At 40.6% G+C, this 15,193-nt stretch overlaps 1 protein-coding gene across 7 annotated transcripts in view; it reads left to right on the top strand.

Annotated features, from left to right (window-relative positions):
• Positions 1–15,193, top strand: part of SCUBE2 (signal peptide, CUB domain and EGF like domain containing 2) — a 93,864-nt gene that overhangs the window by 3,193 nt on the left and 75,478 nt on the right. For all 7 annotated transcript variants that reach the window (XM_072985746.2, XM_072985747.2, XM_072985750.2 and 4 more), the window contains exons 2-3: positions 3,925–4,047; positions 10,215–10,340. In XM_072985746.2, coding sequence (XP_072841847.2) covers positions 3,925–4,047; positions 10,215–10,340 — 249 coding nt within the window. The remainder of the gene's footprint in view (positions 1–3,924; positions 4,048–10,214; positions 10,341–15,193) is intronic.

Genomic DNA, 15,193 nt, shown 5'->3' with positions numbered 1-15,193 from the left:
AATTAGGTGGCTGTGGAAATGAATTCTGTGCTGCCCATTTGTGTGCATCTTTCTGTCTGTGTGATTTAGAATTGCTTTGTGCCCGATATGATTTCTGCTTTTTAGTGTTAAAAGTTGAATTGGAACTGTTCAGAGCCTACGTTATGTACACACACATGCAAAAACACACACAGAGAGATAATAACAATCTATTCAATGAAAATAAATGTTTAATGTGCCTATGGTTGTGAAGCTGAAAATTTTCAGTTGCCCATATACTCATTTCTGTAAACACTTTTTGTTAATGTTTCATTTTCTTTCAAACAGTCAAATTTTTGATGGTGTTGTCATGATCATAGAAATGTGTTTCATCAGTAATTGGTTAGTATAGCATTGTTTACATATCTTTCTGATCTTTTGGAATGGTTAAGGTTTTTCTCAACAATCCTATTTCTGTATGGCACTGTCTGGCAGTTCACATAAACATTGAGTATGTAGTAGCTACCATGACATCTGTGTTGACTCCTGTCAGGTCTGGGGAACATTCTGTGGCTTGTCCAAAATTTAATTCAGTGCATTATCAGTAATTGAATAAACACAAGCAGCTAGCTATATACTGTACATGGAAATAGATGGTTAAAACTTCAGGTAGCTATTCCCACCTTCTAGTCAGAATCTTGAACTAAGTAATGATTATCCCTAATCGGTGCAGTATGTAAGTTAAGTAAATAAATACAAAAATAAATAAACCAGTGTCATTACCAAGAGCAGCCACAGGATTTGTCAGGTGGGAAGAAACATAGTGGTACATTAGCATAATATGCACACACAACATACACCACTACAGCAGTTTGTCTGTTTGTATTAAAACAATAGCCCAAATTCTGTTGCTTAGTGTAGTAAACTGAATTACAGTTGGTGCACTGGGTCAATGGGAGTTTACTTAGTCAACTCCTCTGTAAGTTCAATTGCTTCAAATGAACCTATTCTAACTCAATTTACTATGCTAGAGTAGACCTTTTTGACTTATGGAGGAGCTGATTAGCCAAATTCTTATTGATTCAATGAGCCTACCCTGTTGATTTATTATCCTGGGCAACAGGATTTTGGCTAATGTACATGGGGATGTGTGTTTAAGCACCCTTCTGTACCCTTAGCCATGGTCAGTAGGAGGAGATAGAGTGTCTGTGATCTGCAAAGATACCATCTTGCTTGCCATGTTTCTAAACTAAATTTGTGAAATCTGTGAACTTCAAGTGAATAAAAAAAATCACTAAACACAAGAGAATTTATGATGTACATTGGGACAACTAAATCCTAAGTTCAGGTAAATAGAGATTGGGTTCGAGCTGGTTATGACTGACAAGGGAAGACATCTTAAAGAACAGTTCAGTGAAAATGTAAAATATATGAAGCAGTGGTGAATAGGGCAAAACTCATGCTTGGGATATTTAGGAAAAGAACCAAAATACAACTGACCTTATATGCTGCCTTCATATCAGGGCTCATACCTGGTTTTTGATCTATGATATTCATCAGGTTTAGCCTGGATAGCCAATGGTGTGGGAACCACAAACATCTGGGAACAGAATTACCCTCCCCTGTTTTATGTAATTCTGTGATTCTGTAGAATATGAGATATAGTTCTGGTGTTCACATTAACTATTTACTTGACATAGTCCAAAGTTAATAAATGTTAAATCAATGCATTTCTGAAGTACAAACATTTTATCAGCTCATTACCATAGTCTTTCAAGACTGAAGGATGCCTAACAATGCTATCAGTAAAGGGATGAGGCTGTCATAAAGTGTCTCACACCCAACAAGATGCTGATGGGCAAGTGGTTATGAGCTTTCATGTTCTTCAAACCCTTCATGGCATACTTGCCCTCTCACTAACAGTTTCAGCCATTTACTTTGCTTTATGTCCCAGACAGTTTTCTCAAAAGGTCACAGGGTCTCTGATGTAAACAGGAAGAGATTTTTTTTAAAGGATCAAGGTGGACAGGAGGTGCAGAGCTAGAACAAACCACTTTAGCACCTGGGGCAAACAGCACAAAATGCAGCCCAAGTTAGCTCTGCAGTTCATGACATGAAAATAATAGAAAAAATATTTACAACACTGAACACCTCGATAACATCCCTTCTCCTCTACAGAGGATCAGCAACAATGTCAGAGCTACAAAAACAAAAACACATCAAAAGTGTTTTATATACATATGTGTTTATGTGTATGTGTGTGCGTATGTATGTATATATGTATATAGTTTAGCATACAATATATACTAATAAGCTGATTTTCTGTATTAGCTGATGAGGCAGTTCTAGTCTGCTGATGAGGCAGAGGGACCAGCCATCTTGGAGTCCTCATCTCCCACCACTCCCAGTGGCCCTGATAGACCTGTCCTTCTCTGTCTTCACAAGGCATGGTGTACCAACCATGCTTCCTCTGTTCCCTCTCCATGACCTGATCCACTGGATATGTGGCCTGCTGAAAATTGGCCAAGTCTGCCCTGGAGCTCTGGTCTACCACTGTTTTGCCTATGATTGTAGACCATGCCGCTAGGCCAATCTAAAGTCTGGTTGGGGATGGCTTCACTGTGGGAAGCTGGGAAAGGGTGCCTTCTGCAACTTGGATTACCTTCTCATAGGTCTATGGAGATGATTCAGTCCTTTGCCATGTTCCTCTGTTTTAGCTGTTCTGTATCAATATTATACAGTAATAGTATTTTTCTACCTGCTCATCTGTTGCTCTGGTGGCTAATGCTGGAGAAAAGCAGGATGTTAGACTAGAAGTATAATTCGTGTTGCTTTCATAAAGTGATTTAAACTACAAAATTATAAATGCAGTGATCACATTGCAGGAGGGAGAAGCCATCACAGAGAAGTAATAAATAACAAGTAGTTTTAAGCTGTCAATATATGATTAAAATTGTTTCAGGTGGCCTCTGCTTGATATTAGGCATCCTTCAGTCTCAAGAGACTATGGTAATGTGCTCTGAATAGAGGACTTGGAACAGCATTTAGTGTGGCTGAGAAGGCCAATTTGAGAGTGACAATCCCTTCCACAGTGAAGACAAATACAATCTGTCCCCTGTCCAATTCCTGGATTTTGCTGCTTTTGGGACTGCTTCTTTGCCATGGCCTGCTGTACAAGGGTCTCTTTAAATTGGGAGAGGCTGTGATGCACCGCCTGCCTCCAGGCTGAACGCTCAGATGTCAGGGTTTCCTATCTGTTGAGGTCCATTCCTAAGGCCTTCAGATCCCGCTTGCAGATATCCTCGTATCACAGCTGTGGTCTCCCTCTGGGGCGCTTTCCCTGCATTAATTCTCCATACAGGAGATCTTTTAGAATCTGACTGTCAGCCATTCTCATGACATCCCCGAGTCAATGTAGACGTCGCTGTTTCAGTAACGTATACATGCTAAAAAGTCCAGCTTGTTCTAGGACTACTCCATTTGGAACTTTGTCCTGCGAGGTGATACCAAAAATGTGTCGGAGACAATGCATATGGAAGGTGTTCAGCTTCCTCTCCTGCCGTGCACAAAGGGTCCGGGACTCACTGCAGTACAGGAGTGTGCTCAGGACGCAGGCTCTATAGACCTGGATCTTGGTATATGTCGTCAACTTATTAAGCCATACTCTCTTTCTTTGTGCTTGATATACTGTATATATTATACTAGCCCTTGTAAAAGTCAGAATGAGTTTTTACCAGTTAAGGTAAAGGTAAAGGTTGCCCTTGACATTTAGTCCAGTCGTGTCCGACTCTAGGGCGGGGTGCTCATCTTAGTTCTATGCAAACTGAGTTCTCTTCCATAATTACGTGTGGGCGGAACAATTTTAAATCCATAAGATCAAGTGTTGTATCTGTGAATGTCTGACTATATCATTGTTGGCATCTATTTTTACTGCCATATACCTTTCTCTCATGTATCTTTTTGCAGATGTAGATGAGTGTGCTGAAGGATCTGATGACTGCCATGCAGACGCCATTTGTCAAAATACTCCAAAGTCGTACAAATGCATGTGTAAACCAGGTTATAGTGGAGAAGGAAAAACATGTGAAGGTATGCACATTGTGGTTTTCCGTGCCCTAGACATGCTTGGTCTACATTACCAGTTGAAGCTGAGTAAACAGTGACAATGAAATAAATGCATATAAATACTATTTATATATTTTGCAGAGAACGGCGCATGCATAATAACATACCTTCTTTAGCACAGCCTACACACAGAGGCCTGGAAATAGTTGTTTGATAGCTCTATCTACTTGTTCTTCCTGTTATTCTCTTATTCGATTCCTGCATTGAGCAGGATGTTCTACTTAATGGCCTTATAGGCCCCTTCCCATGCATTTATTCTATGATTCTGTTAGAGATTGGACATCATTCAAGGAGCAACTAAAGAAGGACTATATTCAACAGGAAACAGGGAATAAAGAACAAGGAAATGTGAGGGTGGAGGATGATGTATGCCAAGCAAAAGAAGGGCTGGAGGAAATCAGAGGAAAAAAATTAGGAGATTTAATTCTAACCCTAGAGCTGTGGAGAATTTTAGCTGTGTTAAGGGAAGTTATGGGAACAAAATCAGCAGAATTAATTAAAAATAGCCTGGAAGATCTATTGGGGATAGATCAAGTGTATAAAATGTTTTCAGATGACACAAGGAATGGCAGAATATATAGGGAGATAGAAAAAAGAATTGGGAAAAGACAAATAAGAGAAGGAGTTACTCAGATGAAAAAGGGAAAAATATTAAGGTGGCCGTCAACGTTGAAAGCATGTATATACTTCTGGAATTGTAAATGGGTATATCCTATATATATTAAAAAAGGGAATTAAACAGAAATAAGGGTTCACTAATCAGGGAAAAGGCATAACATGATGGCTTTTGAGGTAAATTGAAGCTAGATATAAGGATGGGGCAAAACAAATAGTACTTAATGAATATACATTAGATATGATATTGATATAGACATGATAGAAATGTGGATATAGAAATGGCTAAATAATTATATAAAGTAAATCTGTATAAAATGCTTTAGATAAAATCTATTATGTGTTAGGAACCTACTCAGTTATTATTGGTATAAAATACAAAGTTTGTTGGTTAAATCACCTCAGAATTATATAGATTTGGAACCGGAATTACTTTTATTAGGTATGTTTCTAGAAGATTTTGAGAACATTGCATACTCTAATATTATGATAGTAGCCAATATTGTGTACTAAAATATACACTAGGAAGGTTTAAATGTTTAAAAAATGTATGGATTTTGAAGAGACGACTAAGAAGACACCAAGATGCAAAAAACAAACAATTATAAGCAACCCATGTAAGACGATGTTTAACAAGCACAAATTGAATGTAGATAGAATGAAAAATTTATAGACAGACAGACAGACAGACAGACAGACAGGCAGACAGACAGACAGACAGACAGACAGAGAGAGGTGTTACATTTAAAGATTTCTCCAAGATTCTTCACTCAATAAGTTCTCCTTTTTACTGTCCATTTCCCACTTCAGTTTGCATTTACAGGATACTAAAAGCACTGTTCTGGGTTTTCCATTTTGTTTTTGCAAGCTGATTAGAAAGAAAGGGAAAAAATTCAATACATACTCTAGTCATTGTATAATCTATGTCCATGTTATAGAACACAAAGAAATAAGATGTGCTTAAGTGGCTTGCATAGGTTATTGGTCATATACTGCTGAAGCCCACCTTGGAGGATTTTGACCATAACCTTGTTAGTGTGGGAAATGAGTGCAATTGTATGGTAGTTGGAGCATTCTTTGACAGTGCCCTTCTTTGGGATTGGGATGTTGACTGATCTTTTCCAATCCTCTGGCCCCTGCTGAGTTTTCCAAACTTGCTGGCATATTGAGTGTAGCACCTTAACAGCATCATCTTTTAAGATTTCAAATGGTTCAACTGGAATGCCATCACCTCCACTGGCCTTGTTGTTAGCCGTGCTTTCTAAGGCCCACTTGACTTCACTCTCCAGGATGTGTGGCTCAAGGTCAGCAGCCACACTATCTGAGTTGTCTGGGACATCCAGATCTTTCTGGTATAATTCCTCTGTGTATTCCTGCCACCTCTTCTTGATATCCTCTGCTTCTGTGAGGTCCCTACCATTTTTGTCCTTTATCATGCCTATATTTGCACAAAAGATTCCTTTAATATCTCCAATTTTCTTGAACAGATCTCTGGTTTTCCCCTTTCTATTATTTTCCTCTATTTCTTTGCACTATTCATTTAAGAAGGCCCTCTTGTCTCTCCTTGCTATCCTTTGGAAGTCAGCATTCCATTTTCTATAACTTTCCCTATCTCCCTTGCATTTTGTTTCCCTTCTCTTCTCTGCTATTTGTAAGGCCTTGTTGGACAGCCCCTTTGCTTTCTTGCATTTCCTTTTCTTTGGGATGATTTTTGTTGCTGCCTCCTGTACAATGTTACGAGGCTCCATCCATAGATCTTCAGACACTCTCTCCACCAAATCTAGTTCCTTAAATCTGTTCTTCACTTCCATTGTGTATTCATAAGGGATTTGGTTTAGATTATACCTGACTAGCCCATGGTTTTTCCTACTTTCTTCAGTTTAAGCTTGAGTTTTGCTATAAGAAGCTGATGATCAGAGTCACAATCAGCTCCAGGTCTTGTTTTTGCTGACTGTATAGAGCTTCTCCATCTTTGGCTGCAGAGAACATAATCAGTATTACCCATCTGGTGACGTGCACTTTATTAGCTCTGGAGCTACTTGTCCTTGTCCTCCGCTCTTCCTCAGTAGCATCTTGAATGCCTTCTGACCTGAGGGGCTCATCTTCCAGCGTCATATCTTTTAGCCTTTTGTTTCTGTCCATGGAGCTTTCTTCCCAAAGATACTGGAGTGGCTTGCCAGTTCCTGCTCCAGGTGGATCACGTTTAGTCAGAACTCTCCACTATGACCTGTCCATCTTGGGTGTCCCTGCACGGCATAGCCCATAGCTTCTCTGAATTACTTAAGCCCCTTCGCCACGACAAGACAGCAATCAGTGAAGGGGATCACTGTAGGGTTAAATTTTGTTTATGCTGGATAACATTGCTTGAATTGTACAGTCCTTTGCGTTTTCTTGGAAAGGATAGAGAAAGATGGGGGGGGTATACTCTCTTTTAGGAACAAATTATTTATAGGAACAAATAATTAAATATTAATAAAGTTAACCCACCTATAGATTGTTGTTTAAATGGTATAACTATAGAGAAAGATGTTTTTGCAAACCAGGATTTCAAGTTAAATGGATATACAAATTGATAAATAGGATCAGGTACTCCCAGTGGCCTTTTTTCCCCCCGACTTGTCAGTGGCTGCACCCACGCCCTTGGTAAATGCAGCTATTCAGCAGCATAGAAAATGGTGGTTTCCCTCCCTCTACCCCATAATACCACCTAAATTTGACAGTGGCATGGAGCATTGGAGACTGCTAGAACAAGTGAGAAAGGGTGCACATGGCCTGCAGAATACTTGTTGCCCATTCTAATGCAAATCACTTCTTTCAAACTGGAGACATTATCAAAGTCTGTTTCAGAATCTTTGGTTGCAACTGTTTTCCCTTTATTGGATCCTTTTGAGGAGAAAGGTGGAGTAAAATAAAAATAAATAAATATCTTGTTTGGGTGTATTTCGAATTCTAGACCTAAGTGGAGAAGGATTTATTCTGATCTGGAGTTTACCAAAGGTTAAACAATAATGTTACCACAACACCTGTTCTATGAAATGATGTCCACTCCTTAATATACAGTGGACCCTCAACCTATGGAATTAATCCGTATTGGAACGGTGGCCGCAGGTTGAAAAGTCCGTAGGTTGAATATGCATTTCCCATAGGAATGCATTGAAAACCATATAATCTGTACGGCCTAAGAAAAAAAATACCCCCCCACAAAAAATTAAAATAAACACCTTACCTGTCTGAAACCTTCTAGGGGTCTCCCGCTGCTGCCATTGCCGCTGTCCGAGGCCTCTGAGGCTTTTCCCACTGCTGCCGGAGGCCTCTTGGAGGTCCGCCGCCCCCTCTGATGCAGGCTTTCCTGGGGAGTAGACCATGCCTACTGCGGGAAGCCCTCCCCTGGTAGGCCCGTTCTACCAGGCTTTCCCAGGCAGTAAGCCCTGGAAGGCATACGGAGGCATGATCAGCGGCCTACGAACTGGAAGGGGGAGGTGGGGAAAGCGCCAAATTTGAATTTGCCACTCTCCCCGCCTCCCTCTTCTGGTCCGTAGGTCGATTCTCTGGCCGCAAGTCGATGGGAAATTTTGCAGCCAGAGAAGTCCGTACCTCGAAAAGTACACATGTCAAGCCGTGCATACGTCGAGGGTCTACTGTATCAGGCTTCAGTGAAAACCTGCCTTTTCAGTTTGGTTCTTTACAGGCATTAAATATTTTGAATTTTCTGTAACATTGTGAACAGGTCCTTCTCCTGCCGCGGGCGTCCCCGCCCGTAGGTGCGGAAATGAGGGATGGAGGCTGACTTAAAACTTTAACAGGTTCTCCTTTATTGCTCAGCACTTCTTGCTCAACAGCCTCAAACGGGTCAATCAAACTTAACTCTGGTAGAATTTTATCACTCCGTACTCTCACTTCAGGGGTAGTCCAATCACTCCCCACATCGGGGCTGGTCCAAACCGCTCGCCATCCGTCATCGGCCTCAATGGGGTGCTCCATACTGCACTGATCATCCCACAGCAGGGATGTCTCGCCCAGTCCCCTTCGTGTGGCTGCTGAAGTAAAGAGGGACTGGGACGATTCACCCTCCGCCCCCCACACTGATTGCGTGGGTACATGACCACAGTTCATTCTACCGGTTCTAACTCTCCTTTTGCCGCATTGCCCTTGATGGGATTTGGTAGCAAACCTCCTCCGGTACGGAGATTCGGGAACTCCTTTAACAGACTTGATATGTCCTCCTGCACACTTTCTTTCTCTGTCTGTACTGCCTTATCTTTCCTTCCTCCACCAGGTTCGTCCGTTATATGAAAAGCCCACACATTTTCCCCCACATTTATCACCTCCTTCCAGACAATTAAATACTGCTCCTCCCCCTTGTCATCTGCCAAGCAAACCTCCAACAGCTCCACCCTCTATCTCTCCTCTTGTTCTAACTCAACCAACACCCCCTTTATGCATCCGCGGTCTTCTTCGAAGGTGGATGTCTTGGAGGACGGCACGTTGGTGGCTCCTTGCTCCTTGTATTGCTAGGTTTTACTGGACCATTGTATAGTGCTGCCATAAAATTCTTAAGTTAATTGCTCAGCATGAATAAGAAGCAGTATGTTAATAGTTCTAATAATAAAGATAATAAAAATATATAGGGAGAAACCCCATGGTTAGGATGCCTGAGTCATAATAAAGTATCAGAGATGTTATCTTAAATCACACCTTTTGGGAACACCTCCAGCAATTGGCCACACACACATTTCAAAGCATCTTTGAGTTTTCCATGTTCAAAGATTCACACACACAGTTGAAGAAGAAGGAGAGGATGCAATTCTTAAGTTTGCCTATTTCCTTCACATTCTAAATACACACAGAGTCAGATACTTTCTGCCTGGAGGGCATGATTGTTCCACATTCCTGGTTGGATAGTTCAAAAGCACTTTGAACTGACCTGATGCTACAATTTCCCAGGGAATACACAACCAAGGGGGAACTTAAGTAAGAGCCCACAAGTCAAACAAGAGGTTCTTCTTTCCAGGAGATTGAGAGATGTAACTAGAACATAGAGATTGGTTCTCAGGGAGGAGAGCCAGAATCTACAGTATACCCAGGTAAGTATGAACACCAAGGTTTTGCCAAACTGTGGCTATTAGGAAACTTAGTTAGATTAAGATAATTGTATTCTTTAGTTTGCTTGTTGCTAGTTTATGCCTTGCATCGGAAATGATGATAAGTAGTCTGTGCGACTTAATTATTTTGCTCCTTTGGCAGTGTTTTTACCTTTTGTGCTTTTAATAAAGTTAATCTTTCAGAAACAGTTCACTTGTGACATGGAGTTTTTTTTTTTTGCTACATGCAGAGGAAGGCTAAGATAGTTTGTTACTGTTGGTAAACTGTCAGTATATTAAACTTAAATTGGCTTTGCCTTGCAAATAAAATGAGATAATGCTTACTATTAGCATGTATGTAATGTAGTCATGTCATGACCTCTCTATAGCAAAGAAGCAGACATTTATCATGTTGTCTCTCACTTTCTTCCCCAGACATTGATGAATGTGACAATGACTTCAATGGAGGATGTGTGCATGAATGTTTCAACATTCCAGGCAATTATCGTTGTGCATGCTATGATGGCTTCATGTTGGCTCGAGATGGTCATAATTGTCTTGGTAAGGAGTGTGTTACAAAATATGTCTGTCCTGGGTCAGCAGGTGTAAGGCACTTAAATATTCTCGTGATTATGGAAATCTTAAGCTAGCTGTTTAAGGGCAGTGCTGCTAATGTAAATAATAACATTTTTCTTTGATGTTAGCTTTCTGTAAAGTGAGAGTGTTGGTGTTGTCATGTGTCTATTCAGAGCCATAGAACAGGAAGAAATTAGAAAATTTTCAAATCCAGTAGCAAGGTCTAAATGCTATCATTCGTGTAAACATAAGAAGGACAGTGCCAGGTCAGACCAAAGACTTATCTTGGGGCCGAGGGAAATGCAGCCCTTCAGATACTGGTAGACTAGAAAATGTATCAACCTTATCTAACAAAGTTGTGAAAAGGAATGATGGACAATTGTAATCCTACAACATTTGGAGGGCCACATGTTCCCCATGCCCAACCTATCTAGTCAGTCTTTTCTTTCAGTGAAGAACTAGATATTTATGGGAAACTCATAAGAAAGGAAGAGCATGGGAGCATTCTCCTGCTTGTATACTTTAGTGACTGATAGATATCAGTGCTAATCCATAGTTGGAGGTAGCTTTGGTTCTTCATAAAATTAGTTGACTGCCACAAAATTCTTGAAAAAATTATATAAAGAGTACAGTTGTTATCTTATTGTTTTGCAAATATTCTGTACATTTAACAGGAAGGTTTCTAGGTTCTGACTTAGACATGGGGACAACATTATTTAAGCTATATGACAGATATTCCTACCTTGGGTAACCCAGGTGTTCTTGGACTGCAACTTTCAGAAACCCCGGGCAGCTTAGCTATTTGTGAAGGCTTCTGGGATTTGCAGTCCATGAATACCTGGGTTACTCACAGTTGGGAATCACTTGATGATTAGAAGATCACAGCCATCATGTCCCCATTCCTTTTGAATATGTTCCTGCCTTGCCCGCTGTGGCAATCCTATCTAAGAATTACTAGAAATGAAAGAAACAGAACTGATGTCTCCTGCTGAATTTCTGCTAATAGTACATTGGCTACCAGTTGCTGCCCGAGCCCAATTCAAAGTGCTTGTTTTGATGTATAAAGCCCTAAACGGCTTGGGCCCTGGATACCTGAAGGACTGCCTCCTTCCATATGAACCTACCCGGCAGTTAAGATGTAACCAGGGGGTCCTTTTGAAAGAGCCGTCCTTCAAGGAGGTAAGAGGGATGGCTTGTCGACAAAGGGCCTTTTCGGCAGCTGCCCCCAGACTATGGAATGCCCTTCCGACTAAGATTCATCTGGCGCCGATGCTGATGACATTTCGGCACCAGGTCAAAACCTTCCTGTTCCAGAAGGCTTTTAACTGAAATAATTTCAGCTGTGGGTCTGATGGCAATTTTTAGAATATATATTTTAATTGCATTTTAATTGTTTTGCCCTTTTATTTTGCCTTTTTATTGTATTTTAAGTGCTGTAAGCCACCCAGAGACCTTCAGGTAGTTTGGGCGGCATATAAGCTAAATAAATAAATAAATAAATAATTTAACCCCGCTCAAATAATTATGTTGATGAGATGAAACTCTATGAACACATTTGTACAAAATAAGGATAGTTATATAGAATTGTAGCTGGCTGCATAGTTCAGTGAGTTGGGTATCAAGCTGTGGTGCCAGAGGTTGGGAGTTCATTTCCCCATTGTTTGTCCTGGGAGAAAAGCCAGCCCATGTGGCCACAGGCAAGCTGCACAGTCCCAGGACACCCCCAGAAGAAGGGAAACCACTTCTAAGTACTTTCTACCTAGAAAACTCTGAAAGAGGTCACCATTTGTCAGAATTGACCTGTTGATATGTAATTATTGTTATATACCATATTTTTTCCGTTTACAAGATGACCCAAAGTATAAGATGACACCCCCCTTTCTAACCCCCAAATTAGAAAATTTGCACGCTCGCGCCCCTTTGATCCTCTTGCCCTTTCCCGGCTGTGTTTCCCGTTTCCTAAGCCCTGCGGAGCTTAGGAAATGGGTAATGCAGCCATGAAAGGGCAGTGCCCTTGTGCCCCTTTGATCCTGAAACCCTTTCATGGCTGCTTCAGGATCAAAGCGGTGCGAGTGTGCTGCCCTTTCACAGCTGCTTTACTCTGTGGCTTCGTGAAAGACAGGGAAAGTGGCTGCCTGCCGTGTATAAAATGACCCTCAATTTTTTGGTCTAATTATTTACATAACAAGTCTCGTTTTATACACGGAAAATACAGTAAATTTTATTCATTTGCATGTTTCACTTCCTGTGATGCATGTTATAACCTTAACTTAAGAATGGGCTTGGTTGTCTGACACACCGAACTGAGGTCCTGCAGTGATCATTTGTCTTAGAGATTACTCTTGTTCTTGTTGGGCCAAAGCAGGATAATTTCAATTTCCAGGAGGCAGTGAAAGACAGGAGGCCCTGGCATGCTTTGGTCCATGGGCTCACGAAGAGTCAGACACAACTTAATGACTAAACAACAACAACAACATAGTTTCTTAGCAGAATTTTGTCCCAGGTGTCTGGAGTTTCTAGAATATTTTGAAGTTGAAAATTTTCCTGTGCTGCAACCAACGTGCCCTCTAATTTTCAGCCCTGCTGGGTGGGGCTCTGACTGTTGTGTGCATAACTTCACCCCCCTGTGCAATTCACCCCCCAGTTCGGTTTCCATTGCAACTGGAACCAAAGGGGCTGAAAACCATCACTGTCACTGTGCAAAGGAGGAAGAAGGCTGCACAGAGGGGGGCAGAGTCAAGCGCAGGTGCATATCTTAGAGGGAACCTTGGCTATAACTCTTTTGGGATCTGATTTAAGAGATGAAACTAAGGAAGTATGCTGCATTAGGGCTTGTCCAGATAGAGGTAAATCTACTTGGCACAGCACAAGTTATTTTATCCCCTCTCCCACCAAATTTCAGATTACTCAATTCAATAAGATCCATTATTCTTCCACTGGCCCACTTTCCATGCTTTTTTGTTTTTCCTAAGGGGGTGGGGTAGTATAATTTTATTCCAGGATTTGTTCAGGTTGCAATGCTTAGCACTGCAGAATGTTTGGTGGAGCATTCATTTCTATGTTGGGGTTCCCAGTTGGAAGCCTTTAATTAACTCTGAAACTTTCTTTTAAAAGTGGGCAAGGAACATTTTCAAAAAGGATGGTGCCGCAAGGAATTGAATTTATAAATATTTATTTCCCATGAAGCCAAGGCAAACATTCTTCAAAGATGTGCCTTTTGCAGTGCAGAGTAGACAGTGAGTACTAGTAAGCCTCAGTCCCTTTCATGATGGACCACAACCAAACCAACTCAGATGCTGCAGTCCTTTTGCCTGTGTGATCGCACCCTCAGTTTTATTTGTTGTATAAATATCTCTAGTGTTTTTCAAAAAGCCAAAAAGCATTTGATCTGGGGAAAAATCATTAGGGAAAAATCGCATGCATATTTCATGTGGCTCAAATTTTTTTATTCAAACAAATTCTAAGGATTGGTTTAAAGTTACTATATTTGCAGGCTTGTAAATGTTTTAAGACATGACAACTTATTATTTACGTCATTTAAATTTTAAGGAAAAAAGAGAAGGTATATTGATTTTAGAATGCCAGGAAAACTATGCAGTTAGTATATATGCATGTTGTGCTTCCTACACATAGTCACCTGAAAATGGTTAACTCTGACTGTCTAATTCAATTACATAATTTATTATTTATATGAAAGTTTATGTTCCATGCCTTTTAGGCAGAATGCTTACTATATTGTTTCTTAATTGCATTTACCAAACAACTTATTTTTATATATGGAACATTTATGGAGAAATAAGTAGTGAAAAATTTTCTCCCTCTTGTCATTGCTTGGCATGTTAACAATAGATGGCCCACTGCCCCAACCTTATGGTATTCTGTAGTTAGATGCACAGTCTTCCTGTCTCTGGCACCTGTTGAGAATGCTTGTTCTGTCACCATAACTGAGTGGAGATTTGACACTTCTGTCAGAACATGTTTTGCTGTTGACCCAAAAGGGCCTTGGAGAAATGGAGTGTGGGATAAGGGTTCAAAGTCTTCCTATAACAGTTTAGTTACCTGCCAGAGTGTTTCTCCAACTAGTCATTTGTGAACTTCCACAACTGAGCCTTCTTGTCTTTTCTTGGCATGCTGTTACCCCTGGGCTACTTCCCTGGCAATGGATGGAAACCTGCTTGAGCTGAGGGGCACCAAGACATGTAGGGCAGAGGTTCTTGCCCAAAGATTCTGGGCATGACTCTCTGCAGGTACAAGATCCATATGTATGAACTCATGCATTGCCTCTTGAAGAATGACGGTTACAGATTATAAGCTTGAAATGCTAATCACAGTTTAGTATTTTGCCCGAATGCTGTTCCTACTTTTTGACTCAGTGTGCCATTTTCACTGGAGGTTTTCTCTGGAGAAATCTAATAGTATATCTTAGAAAAATATGCCATTTTTCTTATGCGTGGACTCTGGTGTCTGTAAAAAAGCAGATTTTCCTGCATTGACATTCCTTGATAGGCAAAGACCAAGGACAGCTTTTATATATGCATTATATGGAATGGATTTCTGAGCTGGACAACAAAATTGAAGCACCTAATAAATATATGTAGATCAATCAAATTCTGGTATTTTACTCCTTTTGCACTTCTAGGGAAGTAGATTCCAATAGGAGAAAAATGAAAATGGCTGCAAATTTTGCATATACTTTAACAGTGAAATGATAATTTAGGAAGGAAGATATACATACATCAGATGATCCTGAGCTAAAACGGAACTCTTCCCGCTAGAGAGTTCTCTGCTTTGGCAATCCAGTATTTTTACCCAGTGTTTCCTTTCATTGTCCCGCCCAT

This window comes from Pogona vitticeps, chromosome 1, assembly GCF_051106095.1.
Source record: "Pogona vitticeps strain Pit_001003342236 chromosome 1, PviZW2.1, whole genome shotgun sequence".
In the NCBI taxonomy this organism is placed as follows: Eukaryota; Metazoa; Chordata; class Lepidosauria; order Squamata; family Agamidae; genus Pogona; species Pogona vitticeps.
The sequence above is the reverse complement of the archived record's forward strand: the minus strand, read 5'-3'. Positions and strand labels throughout refer to the sequence as shown.